This window comes from Bubalus bubalis, chromosome 8, assembly GCF_019923935.1.
Source record: "Bubalus bubalis isolate 160015118507 breed Murrah chromosome 8, NDDB_SH_1, whole genome shotgun sequence".
In the NCBI taxonomy this organism is placed as follows: domain Eukaryota; kingdom Metazoa; phylum Chordata; class Mammalia; order Artiodactyla; family Bovidae; genus Bubalus; species Bubalus bubalis.
The window spans coordinates 36,198,542-36,225,446 of record NC_059164.1 but is presented as its reverse complement, the minus strand read 5'-3'; the positions used below and the strand labels follow the sequence as shown (position 1 = coordinate 36,225,446).

General features: G+C 35.2%; 1 protein-coding gene across 8 annotated transcripts in view; it reads right to left on the bottom strand.

The window, feature by feature from the left end:
• Positions 1 to 410: 410 nt before the first annotated feature.
• The window catches only part of SEMA3A (semaphorin 3A), a 533,509-nt gene continuing 507,014 nt past the window's right edge, over positions 411 to 26,905 (bottom strand). For all 8 annotated transcript variants that reach the window (XM_044946571.2, XM_025291021.3, XM_044946573.2 and 5 more), the window contains 2 exons: positions 9,899 to 10,041; positions 411 to 8,528 (listed from right to left, as the gene is read on the bottom strand). In XM_044946571.2, coding sequence (XP_044802506.1) covers positions 8,073 to 8,528; positions 9,899 to 10,041 — 599 coding nt within the window. In that variant the 3' untranslated portion in view covers positions 411 to 8,072. The remainder of the gene's footprint in view (positions 8,529 to 9,898; positions 10,042 to 26,905) is intronic.

Below are 26,905 nucleotides of genomic sequence, written 5' to 3'. Positions count from 1 at the left end.
TTAATTTCAACAAATATATACTGAGAATCAAAAGTAATACAAAGAAGAAAAGGAACATTTTTTTCTGAAATTTGTACATGCCAATAATACAGTATAGATGAATCATTTTTAGTCAGTATCTAAACTCAAGTAGAATTTATTAAATGGTACATGGAGATATGTATTAATTTCTTGATATTTACCAGTGATTTAATTCAAATAAGAATATTTGAGGACTAACAAAATTCATTCTTTATTTTGAAATTCAAAGGTGCAAACCCACTAAAAACTGAAGTGTAGTAAATAAATTGTAAAGTGGAAAAGCTATTTGATTTTCAGACACAAAACTTTGCTGAAAAAGTTTAAGCCTCTCTGGACTTAGTTATCAACCAAACAATCGAAACTTTAAGAATTGGGCTACACAAATAACATGGATTTTTTAAAAAATGTTTTTACTTGAGATCTAATGCTTCAATGAGGTTTACAGAAAAAATGGAAGTTAAAACTTCAAAATCACCCAAACTGTAATGATTTGAACACATTTATGAAACGTTTTGCTTAGGTACTGTATAAGTAAATACTGCAGATACAAGTATAATGTTTAGGTTAAGAGAAATAAAATATATTTTTTTTGTTATAGGAGAGAAAATTTGACATAATGGTGATATGGAGTTGACAGACTCAAGATATGGCTCTCACTTAAAAAAAAAAGTTTTTCAGTTAAGAACAGAAAATAGGAATCTTTGCCTGTCAACTGTGTGTGCTAACTTCACTTGTGTTATTGTTTAGCTGTGGAGGACTCCATCTAGGGCATCCACTGAGCAAACACACGCTGCTTATTTCAATGCTATCTTTGGCGTGCTGCGTGCGGTTCATGGGGTCGCAAGGAGTCCGACACAACTGAGCGACTGATCTGATCTGATCTCTGATCTGATCTTTGGTGAAGTCTTGTTTGTGGGTCACCTTGCTAGGCAATGTTGGAACCCATGACATGGCTGTCTAGTACTAGATGGGTGAGATAACGGTGAAGGTATGTAAAAGACAAGAGGAGTGGGGCTAACCTGAAGAAGCCATCTTCTCTCAGCTACTCATCTGTGGAATTCCAAATTCCAGCTGACCTGTGGTCACTTGAACTAGCAAAGAGATTATGGCATCAAGATTAATTTGAAAGTGATTGTGGGAATACTGCCCACTGCTGTGACTCCAGCTGAGTAAATATCAAAGAGGTTAACATTTAGAGGAAAGACAAGGAGAGCAAAGGGTGCAAAGGATATAAAGAAGCAGAGTGAATGACATTATGTACCAGTGATGAGAATATGGGCTGCAAATAGAGTGCAATAAGTCAAAATACAGTAAAAACCAAACAAATACACCATTTGACTCATAAGAGAGGGGACATTTAACTTTTCATTATGAAGTCCATGCTCTTCTCATTTGGGATGCTTGTTCTCAAAAGTATTTTCATACCTTTCTTCCTTTCTCCTCATTCTGTCTTCCCAGAATGCCTTCTTTTACTTCATTTGTACAAATCTGTCATATTTCATTCCATAGTGTATGGGTCACTTCTTTTCTAAAGCTTTCTATGATATCTCCCACCATATTCTTGATTCCTTTTTGATTTCACAGCATTTTTTTTAAATTGAAGTATCATTGATTTACAATATTGTCTTAGTTTTCAGATACACAGTAAAGTGATTCAGTTTTATATATTTCAGATTCTCTTCCATTATACATTATTAACATAGTTTTCAGTGCTATACAGTAAATCCTTGTTGTTTTTCTATTTTTGTATAGTGTGTATCTGTTAATCCCATACTCCAAATTTATCTGTGTCCCTTTACCCTTTACCCTTTAGTCCTTTTAGTCCCTTTACCCTTTAGTAACCGTAAGTTTGTTTTCTATGTCTGTGAATCTGTTTCTGGTTTGTAAATAAATTCATTTGTATTATGAGATTACACATATAAGCGATACAACATTTCTCTTTCTCTGATTTACTTTACCTAGTATGATCATCTCTAGGTCCATCCATGTTACTGTAAATGGTATTATTTTTTCTCTTTTTATGGCTGAGTAATATTGCATTATGTATATATATGCTGTATCTTCTTAAACCAATCATCTGTTGATAGGCACTTGGGCTGGTTCCATGTCCTTGCTATTGCAGATAGTGCTGTTATGAACACTGAGGTGCATGGATATTTTTGAATTAGAGTTTTCATCTTTTTTGGATATATGACAAGGAGTTGGATTGCTGCATCCTATGGTAATGCTATTTTTAGTTTCCTTAAGGAATTTCCATACGTTCTCCACAGTGGCTGTAGCAATTTTCATTTGCATCAACAGTGTAGGAGGGTTCTCTTTCCCCCACACGCTCTCTAGTATTTATTATCCATAGACTTTTTGATGATAGCCATTCAGATCAGTATGAGGTGGTACCTCATTGTGGTTTTGATTTGTATCTCTCTAATAATTAGTGATATTGAACATCTTTTCATGTAACTGTTGGCTATCTGTATCCTTCTTTCAGGAAATGTCTATTTAGAACTTCTGCCTATTGACTGGGTTGTTTTGTTCTTTAAATATTGAGTTGTATGAGCTATATTCATATTTTCCCTTCTTAGTTATACTGCTCGCAAACATTTCCTTCCATTCCATACTTTTTTTTTTTTTTTCATTTTGCTGATAGTCTTCTTTGCTGTGCAAAAATATTAAATGTGATTAGGTCCCATTTGTTTATTTTTGCTTTTAATTCTTTTGCATTGATCTAAGCATATATTGCTATGATATATGTCACAAAATGTTCTGCCTATGTTCTCTGCTTCTGCAGTTTTTTGGTGTCATGTCTTATATTTAGGCCTTCACATTCTGAGTTTATTTTTGGATATGTTATGAGGGAGTGTTATAGAAAAACAAATAAAAGGCATCCAAATTGGAAAGGAAGAGGTTCAAGTTTTCATTATATGCAGTTGAATGGCACACTATATAGTAAATCCTAAAGACTATGCAAAAACTTAGAAATAATAAATGAATTTAGCAAGGTAGTAGGATACAAGATTAATATACAGAAATCTGCTGCATTTTTTTACACTTACAATTAAATACCAGAAATAAAAAGTAAAACAATCCCATTTAAAATTCAGGTCAAAAATAAATAAATAAAATACCTAGGAATAAACCTAAACCAAGTAGGTGAAAGACCCATATGTTGAGAACTCTAAAAACACTCATAAAAGAAACTGAAACAAACAAATGGTGATTCAAACAAGTGGAAAGATATCCCATGCTCTTGGAAGAATTCATATTGTTAAAATGAGCATACTACCCAAAGCAATCTACAGATTTAATGCAATCCCTATCAGTTATCCATGATATATTTTAGAGAACTACAACAAATAATCGTTAAGACTTATATAGAACCATAAAAGACCTAGAATTGCAAAAGCATTCCTGAGGGGGATTAAAAAAAAAAAAAGCTGGAGGCATAACTGCCCCAGACTTCAGACAATACTACAAAGCTACAGTAATCAAAACAGCATGATATTGGCACAACAACTGATATATATATCAATGGAACAGAATAGAAAGTCCAGTAATAAACCTATACACCTATGGTCAAGTAATCTTTGACAAAGGAGGCAAGAATATACAAAGGAGAAAAAAATCCTCTTCAGCAAGTGGTGCTGGGAAAACTGGACAGCCTGGACATCCCCATAGCACTTTTATTTTGAGTTTGCTCTTGGCACTCATCACAGTGTAACCTGGTTCTTTCCTGCAACAATTTAAAGAGCTCCTTTCTTGTGTCAGTCATCAGGCTAGGACAGAAATAAAATAGATACAAACCTTGCCCTCAAGGAGCTCACTCACAGTCTAGAAAAGGAGACTGGGCTGTAAACAAAGAAATTACACTTTTGTGATAAGTGTGATAGTGAAATTATATACAAGGCACAGATTTAGGGCAGAGAAGATGGTTAGTACAATCTAGGGATGGGAGGATCAGGAAAAATTGGCCAGATAAGATGATGCCAAGTCATATTACAATCTATTTTCTTTATTTCATTGTGAGCTCTTGAGTCTATGCCTCATTTATGTTAGTATCCTCATTATCTACCAGTGCCTAGCACATTGCATGTAGTAAGACTTACAAGCAGAATCTCATACAATGGGTAGGAATCTGGTTCTAAAGAACAAAATGTCTAAAAGCCTGATTTGTTTATATTCAAAATTATTATTATTATTGGTTTAATTTGATTTGATACCTCTGCCTCTGTCTATGTATACTTGCATGTTTGAAATGAAAACCAAGCTGTCTTCTTTGGTCAGGTTGACGGTGAAAATGACCATATTATATGAGGCAACATCTCCAAGGGTTCATTCTCTCTTTCATCTATAGGACCTCTTACTATTTTAATTTTAAAAAGTATGTTTCTTTAATTAATTAGTATATAAACTGTTAGAAGTAAAACTAAGCGGTTCTGCAGAGTTTTGAAAAATGCTTTCTTATTGATGGACATATGTATTTTGCAAACATTAACATTGACTTTATAGTTATTACAAAGTTAAAATACAAAGCATGGATGTCTTTGGCATTAGGCTCATTTATCTCTATACACTGTTACATTAATGTTGAATCCTATTTGTTAAGTGTGTATTTGACGCCATGAAACTTGACAGATTTCCATTAAAGTGAAAGAAAATTGTGTTTAAAAATGAATTCTTAAAACAAAGATTTCAAAATGTTGTACTAATCACTCCATATTAATAAATTAATAAAATGCTTGCTTATGACCTTCAGGATAGGCAATTTCAATAACAATTTTCAGGCTTCTTTGTAGATCTTGAATGAAACTGACTATGATAATGACACACTATAGAGTTTCCTCCCCATATTTGCTTTGTAAGTATGGCATAAAATAACAATATTTAATTTAAAGGCGTAACATTCACATTTATCACCAGAAGTACAGAGCTCAGCTTACGGATGACTACAGTGAATAAATATGCTAGCAAGTTGACTCTGGTTCTCAACCTCTTCTACCCTTACGTTCCTCGACACTATATGCTACATGGAATAGTAAAGACATCTGAATTCGAATATTTTGAAGAAATGTGTATTTAGCAACTGAATACATGCTAACAGGAGTAATTTACAGCAGCAGTTTCATTACATTTTTCTCTCCAGTTTTCTAGTTCCCATCTGAAATCCAATGATAAATACAGATATGGAACATATTTACTACCTGGCAAAAAACATGCTTATTGAATGGGCACACAGCTTCTTCCCTTAAATAGCACATGAGCCACTTTGTCACCTATGTGGGAAAATCTTGCGTTTTAGGATGATGTTGAACACACTGTAATGGGGTACCTACAAAAAGTTGCATTTTACACTGTCCTTCCTTTTCTTTCCAAAATTATTTACATCTCTTTTCCCTAATGTGTAGGTAGCAAAAATATTAAACACATACCATTGAAAATCACTAAATAATACATAAAAAGTAGCATTAAGTGTGCATTTACATGCATTTACACTTTACATTTGATTTCAAGTGGGTCATAATTTCTCTTCTGTTATGTACTTTTTCCTATTTTAAGATTGTTGTCATAATCTGTTCAAGGTCACATGAGTCTCTTAAAAAAGTTTCAACTCTGATGATACAAGCATGAGCCAAAGTCTATTAAAACTGAATAAATGGGATATTAATTATTTTTTGTGCAAATTGCCCTGTTCACACTGACAGAAGATTAAGACTGGAATAAGAGTTATTTATGTGTAAGTTACATCTATAATTTTCTTCAAAAATGTAGACCTGATGATTTATTAAGACATGCTGGTGGATTTGTTTGTTTTGTTTCTTTTAACTGAAATCTAGACTTTATTTCTATGGGTATTTCATAGTGCTGAACAAAATGCATTCAGATATTATATGGCATCCCTAAAGTTACATAATCTCTGTCCTTTCAAATCCTTTATTTTTGAGGACTAATAAGAAATAAGATACTTTTGTTATTGCCAATAAATGTGTTTCAGCTGCAAATTTAGAATAAAATGCAATACTGAATTGCAGTACAGTTAAGATACTCTATGAAAACATTTTAAAATGACCTATTTTTGAAGCACTTTTTGTTCTTTGATTTATATCTCAAACACTTCTTCTCTATAGGACTCTGTTCTTCAAATAATTTAAAATTCAGCTGCCATTTGAGGATGTACTTCTAAGAGTAACACTGTATTAATCAATGGAGCCTAAAACTGAATATAGGGTACTTCTAGGCTCCCATTTGAAACAAATGTCAAAAAACTATTTATTCAATGTAATCATTAAAGTTGAAACATGAGCTTTCATCTGTGAAATATTTCAGCTGATAAAGAGGATTTTTTGCAAATTCACTATAGTCTGAGGTGAGAAATTAATTCTGAGTTATTTAGAATCCCAATACAGCTATAGTCAGAATTTCAATGCTGCTTTCATTAATTAGCAATAATATGTTTCCTTTGCATTTTTGTGCATGATGAAGGACCCAGAGAGGAATTCTTGGAAAGTTGAGTGCAGTACAAAAGAAACTGCATCTCAATGCTGAAGGTTTTTTACATCTTGAAGTCAATTATTCTTAAGGAATCATCTTAGGACAATGAAGCAGACAAGCCCTTAATTAATAATTATCTTATTTTATAAGTTGTTGCAGAAGACAATGAGCTTTACATGTTTTAAGGCTGGGTTGTGTCCTGGAAAATAGTTTGTATAAAAGTCACTCCCACTGACTTGAAAGGAATCATGAGTTCTTTAGACAGATAATTGTCTTAAGGTGAGATAAGAAATAGCTGATAAAAATGTGAACAGAGCTGGGAAATTTGCTTTTAGGATGCTGTTCTGAATATCCTTGACCTCCCTCTTCTCAAAAAAATTAAGTGACACAGATAAAAAACCTAATGGAGTCAAGAGAGAGTTTTTATATTGTAAATATCAGACAGGGATTCAAGTGAAGAGTTAAGACATTTTCTATTAACATTAAATTAAACCAATGCTTACTATTTTTGTGAAATATATGATCCTTTTTCTCTTTGTTGATTCATTAGGTACAAAAAAATGCATTTGCAAATTGATTTCTATCTTTGTTTTTCTTTCCAGATAAGTGCTCTGTTTTTCTAAGAATATTTATGCAGTTTCTAATTAATTTAGGTAATATTTGAAGAAAAGGAGATGTTAATTTCTTAATTCCTCAGAGAAATAAAGCATACTTTATATCCAGACTTTAGGAATTAGTTGTTAATGATGTATATATGCTTTAGGACAATATTGGTTATTCTTGCAAAACTGAAAATGTTTTAAAAAAGCAGCACACAACTGGAGTTTTTTAAAAACAAAAACTATATACCACAATAACTGTAAGACAAAAACTTACTCTAGCTTAGAAAAGAGCTAATTTTTTCTGCATATTTGTCATGGTACATTTAAATTATAGTTTTAATAAAATACATCTTTAGATCAAAGCTGGAAGAAAGACATCAGTAGTAGATCAGTGTATTCCATTTTTCTTCTGGATGATGAATGGTTTATGTTTGTTTGTTTGTTTGTTTTTAATTTCCATAGACCATTTCATTCAGTATCATTTTACTCCTCCAGTACACATAAACATGAGTGTTGGTAGCCAAAAGATATCCTTGAATCCAACAATGTTTTGGAATATTCATCAGCTTAGTAAATCCATGCAGTTTATCTTAAACTTCTAGTTCAAGAAAATGGCTTTGCTGATGCCATTTTTATTCTTTAGATGGCACTATGGCAAATGACATTTTTATTTCTCAGGCAAAGAAGAAAGTGAAACCTGTATAGTGAAATCTCATAGGAAACATTAAGTCACTAGTGTGAACATCTGTGTTCATCTGACCTCTATTAACAGGTGTTGGTATTCAGAAGAATGCCTGTTAGTAATATTACTCATGGACTTAATTTATAGTTGGTGGAACTCAGTTGCATTTCCCACCATTGTAAACATCCACATAATGCCATGAAAAAGTTCATGTATATTGCATTTTTTCCAGTTATTGTCTAGGCAAGTTTCTACTTGTTTGAGGTTTCTAGAGGTAATGCAGCTCAGACACTCCTGGGTGCCCTCTCAAATTCGTGGGTCCTCCTGTTTCTGCCTTTCTTATTTTCCTGTAAGTGCTTCCATTTGTTACTGTTCCCTTGGGTATGTCCTGGCCTTTGCCTACGCTGTTTTCGGTCCCTTTTCCAAACTTGTTCACAGAACTCATCCATTGTGTTCAGGTTGGGATGGTTGATGAGCTGCATGAAGTCTCTGTACCAGACCTTCTGGCTAGGCGTCATGCTGTTGGACATTTCTTTGGTCTTAGACCCATCTCCATCATCATCTTTATGAAGAAGTTCTTCCAAATGCTCTGTGTCAATGACTTCTAGGGTCACTTTAAGAAGAGTTTGCATGAATCCGTGTTCCACCGCATGACAGAGGTAATTGCCTGAATCCTTCCGCTGCAGACTACGCAGTAGAAGGCCTTGTTCTGTTCTGATGATATGATCATCCACTCTGATCTAGCAAAAGAAAATAAGCAGTGAAATCATATATATTTACAAGAAATATAAGCTCCAAAACTCTGTCTCAGTAAAAATTTGTATTGTATACTGAGGCACATTTTAACAGTAAAATTTCTAGTTTAAGAGAAATGATATAATTTCCCCATCAGAAAAAAGAGTTATAAATTTCTCCTGTCTTCAAGAAGTATTGCAAAATACTGGTTGTTTATTGTTTTAATAAAATTTCTCATAATAATTTAAAATAATTAATATAAGAGGATGAAAGGACAAAGATGTATTATATTTTAAAACTTTGAAATAAAGTGTATAAATATAGGAGAAAGTGAGTATTGGGATTGGAATACAGAAACATAATACTAGAAAACAGTGCAGCATTAGAATGAATTTATAACAAGGTTTGAAAAAATGAAATAAATTCAGTAGTTGAGCAAGCAGAAAAATTATGGGATTACATGCTTACTTATTTATTCAATTTCCTGTCTTAGATGCGACATGAAGACATGTTATTTAATATGTCTAACTGCACTTTTACTCTGAATGAGGTTTACAAAAGAGATCTCTGAAAGCCTAAGCTGGTAACATATAAAATCAATCTTAACATGTATATGACATGATTACATGTTTAAAGACTGCTTCAACTGTCAAAAGAGATAATGGGGTACTTTCACATCTACATTCAGAGTATGTAAAATTGTCTGCAAAATGTACATTCATAAATCATGTACACTGTATGGTTACCCTTATTTAAAGCTTTAAAAAAAGTTTAAAAGAGTATTCACTGAGATTTTCTGTGTATAATTTTTTAATTTTACAGAGGAATTAATGGATTCATTGAGGAGGAATATTTGTATGAAACTACATGCATAATTCACATCAGAATTCAATACTGGGACCTAAGATCTTTCCTCCTGAATCTACTACTCCTTTCTCTTAACTTCCTCTTCCCATTTGAGGAAGAAGTTAGTGAAGAAAGGGAAACTTGTTTGGATAGCAGAATCAATTGAACAAAAGTTAAAATTAGTTCGGAGGATTTTTCTTTTTCTTGTATACTAATGAATATAACATAATAGATAACTCCAGGCAAAAAAAAAAAATCTCTAAAAGGTACTGCCATCCCTGCCCCCCGCAAACCCTTGCCGCAAACAGCTTCTAGGACAAAATTCTTACAGTTCAACTTTGTTCCTTTAATTCCTAGCACAAAACCTGCCATAAAATCATCTTCAGTTAATATTTATTTAATGAACAGGTACTGGTAGATTAAGAAAAGAATAAATATTCACAGTACTTCTTTTTCCCCCTAAGTCAACCACGCTGGGGTCACTTAACAGTATATGTTAGATAGAGTGAATCCAGTTTCTTTCCTATACCTCTTCTTTTCGCTCTTCATTTCGCCTCTGGAATTGCCAATAGACCAGAGCTCGCTGTGATTTCGGACTGCATTCCAGGAACGTGCTACTATTTTCTACTCCATAGATGATTCTTTCTTCAAAGCTGTGGCCATGGTGATTATCTGGCCCGTGATGAGGAAATGAAATGAGAAAATGTTAGAGAAGTAAACTCAACTTTCCAGAGTATTTATTTGGAAATTCAGGAGATGGACTTGTTGCCGAGTTGGAAATCTTTTCCAATTTTATTGAGGATGGCAGAAATGTCAATGTTTCAGAACTCAAGTGTCTACCTAAACAGACTAGTTATTTTGTTATGGGTTATATAAGGCATATACAGAGATTTGTCTACCAGAAAATAGCATTACATTAACAAAATTAGTCATACGTGCAGTGTGACTATACATCTTTATATGCCATGATAATACTTTCCAAGAAATTTTTTTTCATTGTAAAACTGGTCTAATTGTGCCAGTTTATATTGCACTATTTTCCAGCAGAAAAAGTAATTCGATTGTGTTTTTGAAAACACAAGGTTTTCTTTGAGAACTTAATATTGCCTCTTTGTTTTTCATCTTTAAAATTAAATTCACCAACCAATAATATTTGTCTAGTATTTTACAGAAGTTACGAGTTCAGGAAGTTTATATTCCCTACCCTTAAATAATCCACAAGTTTGTTCTGAAGATCAATTGATGTGAAATGTTTGGGATGGCTCAGAAGAAAGATGCACAAGTATAATGCAATGTGGTTTCAATTGTCTTTATTTTAAAATGACACATCTTTTATTATTTTCAAGAATTAGGCTAAAGAATATGGCAAGAGTATATAATAAAATACAGCAATAAGAAAGCCTGTTTCCTGATTAAGTTTCTATTATTTTACCCTTTATGTAACCTCCTTCAATGTTGTAAATGAAACACAGTTAAGATCAAAACTACGACACAGGGAGTCTAGGTAAAACTCATTTAGAGAAAAAAAACTCCTTATTATCTTGTATAATCCTGTTTCCATTATGATATCCTGTACAATCTGGAACTTATTAAATTCATTTAGAAAATAATAAATATATTTTCACATGCACAGAGGACTGACAGTGTAGACATGAAAAATTTTTGCTTATTCTTTCAAACTCAGCTAGATTTTTAATTTAAAAAATGTTTGACCCTTTTTTGCATTACTTTGACAGTTTTACTCTCATTATAACTATCTGAGTACTTTTGTCTGTCATAGACAGTATGATCTGCTCTAAGTTTAAAGCTTTCAAAAATCCTGCTTCCGCCAATCCCTGTACACAGCCTATGGCCATCATCTCCTGTTCTCAGCCTGCCTATGGTCGACTTTCTGTCTGCATTTGCTGTCTCCAGGGATGTCTATCCCAGTGTCCTTTCCTTTATTGTTTCAGGTCTGAAACAAAACTCTTCTAATATTGGGAAGTATCTGTCCCTTCTTATTTAAAAGATCAAGTCCCTGGAAATAATAATTAAAAAAAACCATGAAATGACTGAAATGTAAAGAAATAATATTTAACTGATTTCAAGTCACATTTCATTTCATGTTGGAGATATGTGTATCTATCAATGTATACTTTGACTATGGCAGTGTTGGTTTTTTCCCCCTGAAATTATTAGTATATTTTTATTGAAAAAATATGATACATGTTGCTGTGCTAGTTTGCAAGACACCTACTTCTTTGGATAGAGATAAATTGAATCTCTTGTCCAACATGAGCTGGATGATCTGTGACTCAGGAGCTACCATGAATAATTAGAATGCCTTGTCACAGAGGTCATGAGAGTTTACCCAGAATGCATTTTTTCCTGCTAACTGTTGTACAGTTTAAACTTTTTTTGATATTTAAATTATTTTCCTTATATTATGCTTATTTATTTTTTATTTTTTTTTTTTTAATTTTATTTTATTTTTAAACTTTACATAACTGTATTAGATTTGCCAAATATCAAAATGAATCCGCCACAGGTTTACATGTGTTCCCCATCCTGAACCCTCCTCCCTCCTCCCTCCCCATTCCATCCCTCTGGATCGTCCCAGTGCACCAGCCCCAAGCATCCAGTATCGTGCATCGAACCTGGACTGGCAACTCATTTCATACATGATATTTTACATGTTTCAATGCCATTCTCCCAAATCTTCCCACCCTCTCCCTCTCCCACAGAGTCCATAAGACTGTTCTATACATCAGTGTCTCTTTTGCTGTCTCGTACACAATAAATTACTTATAATATTATAAGAAAGGTAGATATCTGCGACATGCAACAACATGAATGAAACATGCTGCTGCTGCTAAGTCACTTCAGTTGTGTCCGACTCTGTGTGACCCCATAGACGGCAGCCCACCAGGCTCCCCCGTCCCTGGGATTCTCCAGGCAAGAACACTGGAGTGGGTTGCCATTTCCTTCTCCAATGCATGAAAGTGAAAAGTGAAAGTGAAGTCGCTCAGTCGTGTCCGACCCTCAGCGACCCCATGGACTGCAGCCAACCAGGCTCCTCTGCCCATGGGATTTTCCAGGCAGGAGTACTGGAGTGGGGTGCCATTGCCTTCTCTGGAATGAAACAGAACATACTAAATGAAATGTCAGTCACAGAAAAACATAAACTGCATGATCTCACTTAGATGAGGTATCTAAAGTAGTAAAATATCCTAGAAGCAGATAGTAGAATAATGGTTGCCAGGGATTGGGAGAAAAGGAAATGAGGAATTGCTAGACAACGGGTATAAAATGTTATGCCAAATAAATGAGATCTGCTATATAATAGTATGCCTATACTGAACAATACTGTATTGTACACTTTAAATTTGTATCTCATTGGATCTCATGTTCAGTGTTCTTACTCCAGTGAAACTAAAAAAAAAAAAAAAATCAAAAAGATTTTTTTTCAATTAAAAAAAGAAATCCTTTTACTTTTAGGAAGACACTTTTCATTCAATCTCTAAACACTAATGAATCATAAGATATACAACAGCATGATAAAACAGAAAAAAAAAAAAATCAGTTGGATTTAAAAAAAAACAACATAGTGATCCACCAGTATCTTCTCTCTTACCAGCCATGCTTACCAGGTCTTTTTCTTGAAGAAATTTATAATACTTGACTTGTCTCTCATCTAATCTGTCTAAATTAATGTAGATAACTATAGAAATCTAAGGTATAAATAAATTATTGCTCTCAAACATAGAAATCTGTTTAAATCCTTCAGTACATTAGTGGACATTCGGTTAAGAAAATCAATGTAACTTGTGCAATAAGAAATAACAGAGCTTAATATAAGTGAAACATCTATTAGGCACATTATCAAAAAGTCAGTTTGTCTTCTGAGTTAATTTAATCATCCTTACTGATCCATGAAGTGAAGTGAAGTTGCTCAGTCATGTCCAACTCTTTGCGACCCCACGGATTGTAGCCTAACAGGCTTCTCAGTCCATGGGATTTTCCAGGAAAGAGTACTGGAGTGGGTTGCCATTTCCTTCTCCAGGGCATCTTCCTGACCCAGGGATCGAACCCCGGTCTCCCACATTGTAGCAGACGCTTTACCCAGTGAACCACCAGGGAACCCCATGTTCTGTTAACTTTACCTAGTCCTAGAAAACCTACTTAGTCTTTATGTTCTCTCCAAAATCTCTTCTGGTGACAGCAAATATTTCCCAATGTACATTAAAGAAAATAATTCTCTTAAAAGTTTCCTGATTAAAAAAAAAAAAATTCACCTGTTACTTGTCTACGAAAAGAAAGTGAAAGTGTAGTTACTCAGTCCTGTCTGACTCTGCAACCCCATGAACTGTAGCCCTCCAGGCTCCTTTGTCAGTGGAATTCTCTAGGCAAGAGTACTGGAGTGGATTGCGATTCCGTTCTCCAGGGGATCTTCCTGACTCAGGGATCAAACCCAGGTCTCCCTTATGGCAGGCAGATTCTTGACCATCTGAGCTACAAGGGAAGTCTGTTATTTGTCCATAGTAGAATCTAATATGTTATTTGATTTAGCCAAGGAGTTATACCAAGTGATTTATGGTTTAATATAGGAATAGACCATGGGTTTCTTCAAAAAATATAATGACCTTCAGGCACTTTCCCACCTGAATAAGCTAAGAACCACAACTGGTGAAACCGGTTCATTGGCTTGAGGCCTTTAATAACTACTCTTGCCAATACCTTAAGGTTTCATTTCCCTCTAAGTTGGCTCTTTCTTTTTCTCCTCTGTCAAAATTAAAAGCAAAAGAAAATCTAGTTAGTAAGCAGTAAAGCTAAAAGTCCTGTCATATTAACTATCAGTCACAGTCATATTCAAAGGCGCTACTGAGTATGTAGATGACAGTACTATCTCCTATTCTATGTTTTTTGAAGTTCTGTTGCCAATCGCCAAACACTAAACAGACGAAATTTCCACTGAATACATTTGTTTCTTTTAATTCCTCTGCAATAGAATGTTTCTGTCACCTGCAACTTTTAATTGTGGGTCACAACTTTCATTTAAAGTGGCCTCAGATAAGTTCTTATATTTGGGTATTTACATGTCACAACCCATAAACATTTTTTTCTGTTAATCTCGCCACACCTGACACCTTACAAATAGATACTCAATAAATATGTTTTTTTAAAGTTTTAACTTATTTTTTATATAATGTTACAAGTTACACTCCATTAACAATTATTACCAAACATTGGCTATATTCCCCATGTTGTTCAATATATGCTTGTAGCTGAACTTATACCAAATAGACTACTGGAAGGCACTCAGTAAATACCCATTCCCTTTTCTGACCCTTCTACCCCAACTACTTGAGTAAATTTTGTACAACACAGGAAACATCGGGGTCTAATAACTATACGATTTTCTCTCTCTCATTTTTCCCTCCTTTCTTCCCTTTACCCTTATTGCTGTCTCTCTTTCCTTCTCCTTCTCTCCAAGAGTAATTACAAACAGGAACAACATTTTGATTCTTGACTTCTAAACTTACTAACTGTTCAATATTTTAGATGCCAGAACTCAAAATACTTTATTGAGAATCTATAAGACAAATTAAGAACTCCTTCCCAACATCAATCCTGCTCTCTCATCCCCATTAAAGAAGGTATTTCCTCTTTTATGCTTTCAAAAATCCTCTTTTTACACGTACTTTTAGAGCACATGTAGTCTTAAAGCTACAATTATTTATCAGTCTAGTTATCTCCTTCCATTTTTTTGTTTTCCACAATTCTGGCACAAGGGTGTCATAAACCCTTAAATGATGTTTGCTAAAAGGAAAACGAGGTAATGATTTACTCTGCATTTAAAATAGAACTGCCTTATGATCCAGCAATCCCACTGCTGGGCATACACACTGAGGAAACCAGAAGGGAAAGAGACATGTGTACCCCAATGTTCATTGCAGCACTGTTTATAATAGCCAGGACATGGAAGCAACCTAGATGTCCATCAGCAGATGAATGGATGAGAAAGCTATGGTACATACACACAATGGAGTATTACTCAGCCATTAAAAAGAATACATTTGAATCAGTTCTAATGAGGTGGATGAAACTGGAGCCTATTATACAGAGTGAAGTAAGCCAGAAGGAAAAACACCAATACAGTATACTAACGCATATATATGGAATTTAGAAAGATGGTAACAATAACCCGGTGTACGAGACAGCAAAAGAGACACTGATGTATAGAACAGTCTTGTGGACTCTGTGGGAGAGGGAGAGGGTGGGAAGATTTGGGAGAATGGCATTGAAACATGTAAAATATCATGTATGAAACGAGTTGCCAGTCCAGGTTCAATGCACGATACTGAATGCTTGGGGCTAGTGCACTGGGACGACCCAGAGGGATGGTATGGGGAGGGAGGAGGGAGGAGGGTTCAGGATGGGGAACACATGTATACCTGTGGCAGATTTATTTTGATATTTGGCAAAACTAATACAATTATGTAAAGTTGAAAAATAAAATAAAATTTAAAAAAAGCCGAAATCTCATATAACTTTGACATCCTCAAGACACAGAGTTATCATAGTTACATAGATCATTAAGAGTTCAGTCAATTAAAATGGCATAGGGTGTATACCCTCAATATGACAGAATAAATGATTGAACTGAAAACATCTCAAGTCTTCTAAATTTGTTAAATTTTATAATGTTACATGAGTTGATTTGAGATATGGTAGGAGAAGATGATGATGAGTCAAGTGTATTCCAAAATCAAAAATCCAAATATGGGATATTAACAGAGATTTCACAAATTATATGCATAAATCCTCACATCTCTAGGGTCACCTCTATCTCTAAAGGATGTCCATACCAATGAGTAATCTTTCCAGAAAGAAAGCAATCTCATTTTAATCCATTAAAAAAAAAAACTTTTCACACTGAGCAACTGTTTTGAATACAAACTTTTGTCATGAATATTAGCAGTAGATAAGAAGGGTGTAGTTGTCAAATTGGCACAAAAATTCCTTGTGGGTTGAACTTAATAGAGCAAAATATTGAGAGCAACAAACATTAAATTTATTTTAAATGCATCGGTGTGTTTGAATAGCACATATTACAATATACTGCAGCTGTTAATGACAAGAAATAATGTTTTTAAGGAAGCAATCTTCAATTAATCATTTCCTCTTTTAGTTGGATAATTTATGGAAATGAAATGAGGCTAATAAACCAGAAAGAATGGGAGGAAAGAAAGAAGTTAAATAAATTGCTTCCTGTTGTAACAACAAAAAGTCATGATATCCATCATTTGTCCAGAAACATGATGTTGCTAAAGGCCTTATTTAGTATTTGATTCTCTTCCAATATTGCAGAAACAGAAGGCATCACATTTCAGCTTTCCATTTATTTCACTTTCCATTTTAACCCCACACATGTCTCCCACGATTGAAATGCTAATAATATAAGAATCTTAGGAAATTTGATTTCATGTAGAAAACACAGATAAAGGTTAGGTAGTGAACTATATATGTATTCAACAATTTGCCCTCTGCTGTCATTTTTTTATGTTCTCCCTTTTAGGTTATTAAAAAGTTGGATTTCATAAATAAGGAGTATAAAAATAAAATAATTTGCCAGAGGGAAATTGGTTGCAAGCTATTTAAAATATTTAGCAATTTCAGTTAGTTGCCAAACTATGCAAAGAGAAATATAATTCTACTTGTATTCATCACATTATAATTTTAATATTTTACACTGTCAATTTTCCCACAATATTATTCAATGTAGGGGCTTTCCTGGTAGCTCAGATGGTAAAGAATTCACCTGAAATGCAGGAGACCTGGGTTCAATCTCTGGGTTGGGAAGATCCCCTAGAGGAGGGCATGGCAACCCACTTTAGTATTCCTGCCTGGAGAAAACCCACTGACAGAGGAGCCTGATGGCCCGCAGTCCACGGGGTTGCAAAGAGTCAGGCGCAAGTGAGCAACTAAACATATTCAATGTAAAGGTCAAGCAAAGCAGAAAAGGAAATGTTGTCCCCCAATTCCTGGTGACACAGCTATGCACTTCTTATGTAAAAACAACATTACTTAGATTTTTCTTACTGGATTCTAGATTATTTTCTCCAGAAAATACAACCAGCACTTAATCAACAGAAAAGACTATTAATTCGACTCCAAGCAGATGAATAATATTTTCTAAAGTAGCAGTAGCAGAAAAGGCATTTCATGGATGAATCAGTAACTCTTGGAAAGGCATTAAATATTTTAAAATAAAAGACAAAAATGTATTCAGCCTTAACATTTGTGTATATTTTGGACCTAATAATATTAAGATGGTTAACAACTGATTCAATAATTTCATATACTGCAGTGCACTTAACACAAATTTATAGTATATATAAGCTACGTAACAAGGGTACTATTCATTTGTTTATAAAGATAATACTTAGTATAATGTTTCTCCACTGTTTTTATGATGAGAAACTAGCTTTTTAGTAAATGTTTGTAGCATGCAAATTGCACCTAGAAGTGTGTGCATGTATATTAAAGTTCATGCACTTAATATATGTATTTCTTAAGTACAAAAAATATTTAATTAATGGAACCCTAGAGAAACTTTAAACTTCTAATTTATCAAATTGCTAAAATAAATTTAAATGGTAAATTGTTTTATGCCCTAATTACTATCTGTCACTGATGCTGGAAAATAATTATCTACCAGAATACAACACTTAAAACTTTACAGTTCAACTTTTACAGTTTTCTTTTAATTTCACAGATACCTGTGGATTTGTGTTTGAATGCTCTTGTGAGTGTATAGACAGGTAGATAGATAAACAGAGACATGACTAGGGTATTTTAGTTTTATTATTCATGGAAAATTATTGTATTAAAGAGTTGCCAGTGTCTCATTTTTAAGATATTTATTACTTTAAAATATAAAAGTGAAATTGAAATGCTCTGAAGTTAACTATGAAGTCATTTTAATAATGTGCTTAATAATCTTGTGACATCAGAGGATTCAATGCTTCTTAGTATAAGGAGGGCTGAAACTCAATTATTTATAAAGCATCACCAATATGAAGCTATCTACTGGAATATATAGTCTATATTGAATTTCTGATATGTTTTATTTTTCATGATTATATAGAAAATTCTTTACCAAGAAAGCCATGTAATTTATATGCCATAAAATTACAACAGGAATTTATATATTTAGAAATCCAGAGACCTGGATTTTAAATGTTTAATTTACAGTTTTCAAAGACATATGATAGAAGATGATGAAAAATCCATCTGCTGAAGCAGAAACCTTCCACAAATAATGAGAATACTACTTTGTATTTTAATTAATATTTTTTGCTTATAACATTTGGAATTTAAAAAATACTGCGTGTTTAACAACTTTTTGTTTACAATCTAAATGCAGAGTTCCAAAGAATAGCAAGGAGAGATAAGAAAGCCTTCTTAAGTGAACAATGCAAAGAAATAGAGGAAAACAATAGAATGGAAAGACTAGAGCTCTCCTCTAGAAAATTAGAGATACCAAGGGAATATTTCATGCAAAAATGGGCACAATAAAGTACAGAAGCAGTATGAATCTTACAGGAGCAGAAGATATGAAGAAGAGGTGGGAAGAATATAGAGAGCTGTACAAAAAATGTCTTAATGATCTGGATAACCACAATGATGTGATCACTTACCTAGAGCCAGACATCCTGGAAGGTGAAGTCAAGTGGGCTTTAGGAAGCATTACTATAAAAAAAGCTATTGGAGGTGATGGAATTCCAGCTGAGCTATTTCAAATCTTAAAGGACAATGCTGTTAAAGTGCTGCACTCAATATGCCAACAAATATGGAAAATTCAGCAGTGGCCACGGGCCTGGAAAATGTCCTTTTTCATTCCAATCCCAAAGAAGAGCAATGGCAAAGAATGTCCAAACTACAGCACAATTGCTCTCAATTCACATGCTAGCAAGGTAATGCTCAAAATCCTTAAAGTGAGGGTTCAACAGTTAGTGAACCAAGAATTTCCAGATGTACAGCTAGATTTAGAAAAGGCAGAGGAGTCAGAGATCAAACTGCTAACATCTGCTGGATCAGAGATAAAGCAAGGGAATTATAGCAAAACATCTACTTCTACCTCATTGACTAGACTAAAGCTTTTGACTGTGGATCACAACAAACTGTGGAAAATTCTTCAAGACATGGGAATACCAGGCCACCATACCTGCCTCCTGAGAAACATGTTTGCAGTTCAAGAAGCAACAGTTAGAACCAGACATGGAACAATAGACTGGCTCAAAATTTGGAAAGGAGTATGACAAGGCTGTATATACTGTCACCCTAATTAATTAACTAATATGCAGAATACATGATGCAAAATGCCAGGCTGCATGAAGCACAAGCTAAATTCAATTTTGCTGGTAGAAATATCAATAACCTCAGATATGCAGATGATACAACCCTAATGGGAGAAAGTGAAGAGGAACTACAGAGCCTTTTGATGAGGGTGAAAGAGGAGACTGAAAAAGATGGCTTAAAATTCAACATTCAAAAAACTAATATCACAGCATACAGTTCCATCAGTTCATGGCAAATAGATGGGGAAACAATGTAAAGTGACAGACTATTTCTTGGGCCCCAAATCACTGACAGTGACTGCAGCCATGAATTAAAAGATGTTTGCTCCTTGGAAGAAAAGCTATGACAAACGTATACAGTGTATTAAAAAGCAGAGATGTCACATTTCCAGAAAAGGTCTGTCTAGTCAAAGTCATGGTTTTTCCAGTAGTCATGTATGGATGTGAGAGTTGGACCATAAAGAAGGCTGAGGAATTGATGCTTTTGAACTGTGCTGCTGGAGAAGCTCTTGAGAGTTCCTTGGACAGCAAAGAGATCAAACCAGTCAATCCTATGGGGAATCAACCCTGAATATTCATTGAAGGACTGATGCTGAAGCTTCAAAACTTTGGCCACCTGATGTGAAATGCCAACTCATTGGAAAAGACCCTGATGCTGGGAAAGACTGAGCACAGGGGGACAAGGATGAGATGGTTGGGTGGCATCATTAACTCAATGGACTTGAGTCTGAGCAAACTCCAGAAGATGGTTAAGGATAGGGAATCCTGGCTTGCCGCAGTTCATTCGGTCATGATTGAGAGACTGAACAACAACAACAAATTTAAATTATAGGTGTGTAAACAACCACTAGTAAAGTAGTACTTAACTTGGAGGCTTCAACAATACGTGAACCGTGAACTTCCAGCTGTTCAAGCTGGATTTAGAAAGGGAAGAAGAACCAGAGATCAAATTGCCAATATCCACTGGATCATTGAAAAAGTGAGAAAGTTCCAGAAAAACATCTATTTCTGCTTTATTCACTATACCAAAGCATTTGACTGTGTGGATCACAATAAACTGTGGAAAATTCTGAGAGAGATGGGAATACCAGACCACCTGACCTGCCTCTTGAGAAATCTGTAAACAGATCAGGAAGCAACAGTTAGAACTGGACATGGAACAACAGACTGGTTCCAAATAGGAAAAGGAGTATGTCAAGGCCGTATATTGTCACCCTGTTTATTTAACTTATATGCAGAGTACATCATGAGAAATGCTGGGCTGGAGGAAGCACAAGCTGGAATCAAGATTGCTGAGAGAAATATCAATAACCTCAGATATGCAGATGACACCACCCTTATGGCAGAAAGTGAAGAAGAACTGAAGAACCTCTTGATGAAAGTGAAAGAGGAGAGTGAAAAAGTTGACTTAAAGCTCAACATTCAGAAAACTAAGATCATGGCATCTGGTCCCATCACTTCATGGCAAATAGATGGGGAAACAGTGGAAACAGTGGCAGACTTTATTTTTCTGGGCTCCAAAATCACTGCAGATGGTGACTGCAGCCATGAAATTAAAAGACACTTACTCCTTGGAATGAAAGTTATGACCAACCTAGACAGCATATTAAAAAGCAGAGACATTACTTTGCCAACAAAGGTCCATCTAGTCAAAGCTATGGTTTTTCTAGTATTCATGCATGGATGTGAGAGTTGGGCTGTGAAGAAGGCTGAGCACCAAAGAATTGATGCTTTTGAACTGTGGTGTTGGAGAAGACTCTTGAGAGTCCCTTGGACTGCAAGGAAATCCAACCAGTCCATCCTAAAGGAGATCAGTCCTGAATATTCACTGGAAGGGCTGATGTTGAAACTGAAACTCCAATAATTTTGCCACCTGATGCAAAGAGCTGACTCATTTGAAAAGACCCTCATGCTGGGAAAGATTGAAGGGAGGAGAAGGGGACAACAGAGGATGAGATGGTTGGATGGCCTCACTGACTCAATGAACATGAGTTTGAGTAAACTTCAGGAGTTGGTGATGGACAGGGAGGCCTGGCATGCTGCAGTTCATGGGGTCACAAAGAGTTGGACATGACTTAATTGAACTGAAACAATTGGGTGACCTGATGACATATTTAAAGACTTTAATAAGGAATATTGATAGCACAAAATATTTCAAATCTCTTCTTATTCAGGTTGTGTGTGTAGGCCTTGCATACATATACTATGAATAATTGGATTATTTGCCTAATGTAATATCAGAAGATGGCTGTGTTAACGGTTTTTTCCAGTGAAAAGTTTCAAAAAGGGTTTACAAAGTTATAGAAGGTGACACTACAATAATTTTATTCTAGGATGCATACTTCTTTATATTTTAACATCTATGACATCAGAATGTTTTACGATTGCTCTCTGAGTTGAAGTTGCTTTCTTTCGAAAAGAATTTGTTCTTAACCTCTGCCAGACACATGAGTCCCTACTAAGCTGATACCTCCTCAAAATTTTGTCTGAAGTTTTCATTGGATGGCATCACTGACTCGATGGATGTGAGTCTGAGTGAACTCCGGGAGTTGGTGATGGACAGGGAGGCCTGGCGTGCTGCGACTCATGGGGTCGCAAAGAGTCGGACACGACTGAGCGACTGATCTGATCTGATCTGATGCTGTGAATTCAGAAAGTAAACCTTCAGGAGGATCAACTTTGTGGTTCAAGGAGTAAAACAGGGAAGTTTCTTTGCTATTTTCTGGTTTGGAATTTATTTGTCCTTTGTGCCCACACAGAAAAGTTCTGGTTTGATGCTGGGACCCTATATTATTGTTCATTTTGGGCAGTTTTTCTGAGCAGTACATAACAGAACGGTGCCTTCTATATTCTGTGACATCTCAGGCTTGATACAATTTGATAATTTATCAAAGTTAGGGATTTTTATTTTTTTTTAGGACTGACATCAGCTCATTTATCAAATCTTAAGGTTTCTTTTTGGGCCAAATGTTCAGATTCATAGTTGGATTTTCTATATGTTTAAAAGAAGCTAAAGCATAGACCAGATTAGCAGTGCTACAAACTACTAAATTTACAGCTTTACAGACCATAAAGATGACACTGCCAAAGATATTTTACGAAATTTTAGAACCATTTTGAATCCAACTAAGATGTAAATTGATATGAAGTAGCTGTAGAAATAATGAAGAAGATTGGACTCAAAGAACATTCTTCTGTGGGTTATTGGAATGGAAATGCATGTACGAGAACAGTCAAGAGAACTAATTCAATGATGGCATTATATAGAAGTTAGAACATAAAGTATTTCAAAGATTCAAAAATTTAAGATGATGTTAATTTTTAAAATTGTTTCTGCTGGTATAACTTTTCCCTTTCTGGACATGCAGATCATAGTATAGCTTGTTTAATAAAGAAGGAAGAATGAGAGGTACCTTAAAAGTAAATTGACTCAACCACTCATGTTCTTGAATGCAAAATCAAACTCCAATTTTGTGCACAATAGTTATTTTAGGGAAGGGAACATATTGGAGGTTTCTCGTTAGCATTGTGTATGAGGTGTGAGTGGGAAGACAAGAAGATCTGCCGGCACAGCTATATTTAGGGTTTTGTACTGAAATTTCCCTAGGCGAAAGGCCACCGCTGATGGGGGAAGAGTGTGCTGGACCAAAGGGAAGTGGAGCTGGATTATTCTGTCAGCCAGGCCAGCTCATCGTTAGTGCTTCTTTACAAGAGAGGGAACAGAGCACTGAGTGTCAAAGGTTTCATCAAGAGTGAAATTTCTTCCACCTTAATTCTGAGCTGTTTTATATAGTCTCTCTATGAAAATCTCCAGGATATGTAAAATATAGAGTGTTACAGAATATGTTTACCATTACAGCTGGAACTAATCGTCCTGAAGTGTATAATTTGGCTTCAGGTCACTTAGCAGTTTTCTTGAAAAGATATATCATATCTTTATATGTTTCCACATGACCACATATATTTTACTCAATGTGAGATGTGACATTAGCAAGACAACATACATGATTTAACAGGGCTGAGCTCTGGATTTCTGCCATTTTACTTTCAAAGATTGACATCACCTATTCTAAGATAATTCACTGATTCCTAATGGTAAGACCCAATCTGACCATATGGGACTGTCTGACTTAAGTTTCCAAACATTTGAAATTCACTGTAATCTATGGTGTATATTTTTTATGTTTGGTCAATTAGTAAGAGAAGCAGACAAGGAATAAAGAGGCCTTCAAAAAAGGAATGTTTTTATTGCTGTAGAGCTTCTTAAACTATTTTGCCATTTCCTCCCATATATCACAAGCATCTACTTGGAATTGTTTTTATACACACACACACACACACACACATACACACACACACACACCCCAGATAACATTGAAACTCAGCAATTATGTTTCTCTCCCTATAGTATGCATTTCAACTGAAGAATCAGGAGAAAAATTATTCACATTCATTTTAACTTTCTATAGCTAAGCAATTTCATATTGCCAAAGTTTATAGGCTGCCACTCCAATTTCATGAAAATGTAACCTTAAAATCTGAAGCACTTTCCAAAGTCCATACACTCAACAGTCAACAATATTTATTTATCCATTGCCTCATTTAAATAAATATGACTTTGGTCAGCTTTTCCTTGTATATATGTACATTCATAATTCCAGAATGCATATCATTTTGAAAAAACACTTAACTGAGTCATGAAGGGACTGAATTGCTAAACAAATGAATATATTGGTAAGATATATGTGCGTATATATATATATATATACATACATATATATTTTTTTTTCTTTAACAATCTTCAAACATAGCCTGGTATCCTATGTAAAGTGGTTTGTAATTATAATTTATTAGTTAATTGTTTGGTTTACAATATTTCTTAAGAAAGATTCTACTTCTGAATACAATGCTGCTACTAACAATGTATTACAAATCATTTTCACAATAAATAACAAATGCTATTTAGATCAAATCTCTACTGATTGACAAAAACAATACTATTCTATAGTTTGAAATGTTTAGATCATTCATTCAACAAATATTTGTTCAATGAATATCTACAACAGTCACAATATTGCATCTGTTATAGCTAGAGATAAAAAACTGAGCAAAATAGCAAGTTTATATTGCTATGGAGACTAAATCTGATAGGAAATGAGCTCTAGTTATATCATCTTGTTTCGTTCACTTCTAGTTAGTATCATTAGTCTTTCCATATTTAAGAAAAGTGAAAAAGTGAAAGCGTTAGTCCCTTAGTCATTCGGTAGTGTCCAACTCTTCGCAACCCCCTGGGACTGTGAAACACAAGGCTCCTTTGTCCATGGAATTCTTCAGGCAAGAATACTAGAGTGGGTTGCCATTCCCTTTCTCCAGGGGATCTTCCCAACCCAGGGATCGAACCTGGGTCTCCTACATTGCTGGTAGGTTCTTTACTGTGTGAATAACGAGGGAAGCCCATATCTATGGACATAAACTCTTTAATATAAGGAATTAATATTTCATAGTACTGCATTGCAGAAAAGCTGATTATCATGATTCAATATTTCTATGTGAAATAGATAAATGGAAGATGAGGGAATATTTTGTTGTTCAACTGAAATATGCCATCTGAAAAATTTAATGAGGGTGTGCCAACAATGTACTAAATCCATAGAAAGAGAAAAACTTGTTAGGTAGGATGAGCAACAAGGGGAGGCCTGGCTGAAAACTGACCTCTAAACTCCATCCCAGACTCACCCAGGAGAGCTCACAGCCTACAAGATAATTACAGACACTTTTCAACTCCTGAACACGTGCCTTAGGCACACAGTGGATACAAAATAATCAAAGGAGCTTAAGTAACCTTAAAGAAGGCAGTTTGGAGCCCATAATGGGTTATGAATATTTTACATCTAATTGTAACAGACTGAATTATGTGAAGACATATGGGAGACATAAACAACAGAGCCTGCTGTGTTGTAACTTGGAATTGTCAATTGGCCCTGAGCATATGCCCTCTGCATTCCCTTTCATTGACTGGTGGTGAGTATAAGCCCTACTTTGCACTGGGCATAACCAAAAGGAGCAGACTGGATGTACAAAAGGGGGAAGCCGAGAGGAATGGACAGTAAGGATGAAGAGAGCTCCTTTTGGGGTAAGGCTGCTCACATGTCTTAGGAGTGTCTGTCTAATAAAGTGTCTGTCTGCTTGAGCTGACTGAGCTCTAACTGGTAAGTTGTTTTTAACCCTTTAGTCCAATGCTCAAAATTTTTGTTGTGATGAAACACAACAAAGAACCGAGAAGAGAAGAACCAAGGAAGATAAATAAACTGACCTGACATTCTGAACAATTTAATGAGAATGTGCATCAACAATGTACTAAATCTGTATAAACACAAAAATTCTTGCTCTTATCTAGTGGCATTTTTTATTCCTAATGAGAACAGTAACAGATAGAAAAGCAAATAAACAGAGAAGAAAATTTTATAAGCAAAATGGATTCAAAATATAGGTTCAATATGAGGCTACCTATCTCCTAGTATTGGCATCGCCAAATGACCTTGTAGGCATTTGCAAATCATACAGCAACACATGTAGGATACACAACAAGGACCTTCAGAAAGGCAACCAGGCTTTTGAATGTTGCTGGGTGCTCTTTGTACAATGTGTTTTCTTTCTTAACAATTATGTCCCATGAATGGACCCAGAGACCCCACAGAGACTGTGACAGAGCTGTGTTTGAGCGTTTCCTGTGGAGGAAGGGTCAGCAGTGGACTGCTGCAGGGGCAGGAAAACTGGGAGCAGCAGACTTGGGTATGGCATGGGCCCTCTTGGAGGAGGTCACCATTAACCCCACCATACAGCTGCAAGAACTTAAACAGGACTGGGAATTAGACTCTTAGAGGGCACAAACAGAAGCTTGTATGCACCAGGACCCAGGAAAAAGGAGCAGTGACCCCCTAAGAGACTGAACCAGACTTTCCCAGGAGTGTCCAGAAGTCTCCAGCAGAAGCATGGGTTGGTGGTGGCCAACCCCAGGGTTGGGGGCACTGAGTGCAGCAGTGCATGCATGGGACCTTTGAAGGAGGTCACCATTTTCTTCATTACTTCCACCATAGTTTGGGCCCAGGTAAATAACAGGGAGGGAACACAGCTCCACCCATCAACAGAAAATTGGATTAAAGATTTACTGAGCATGGCCCTGCCCATCAGAA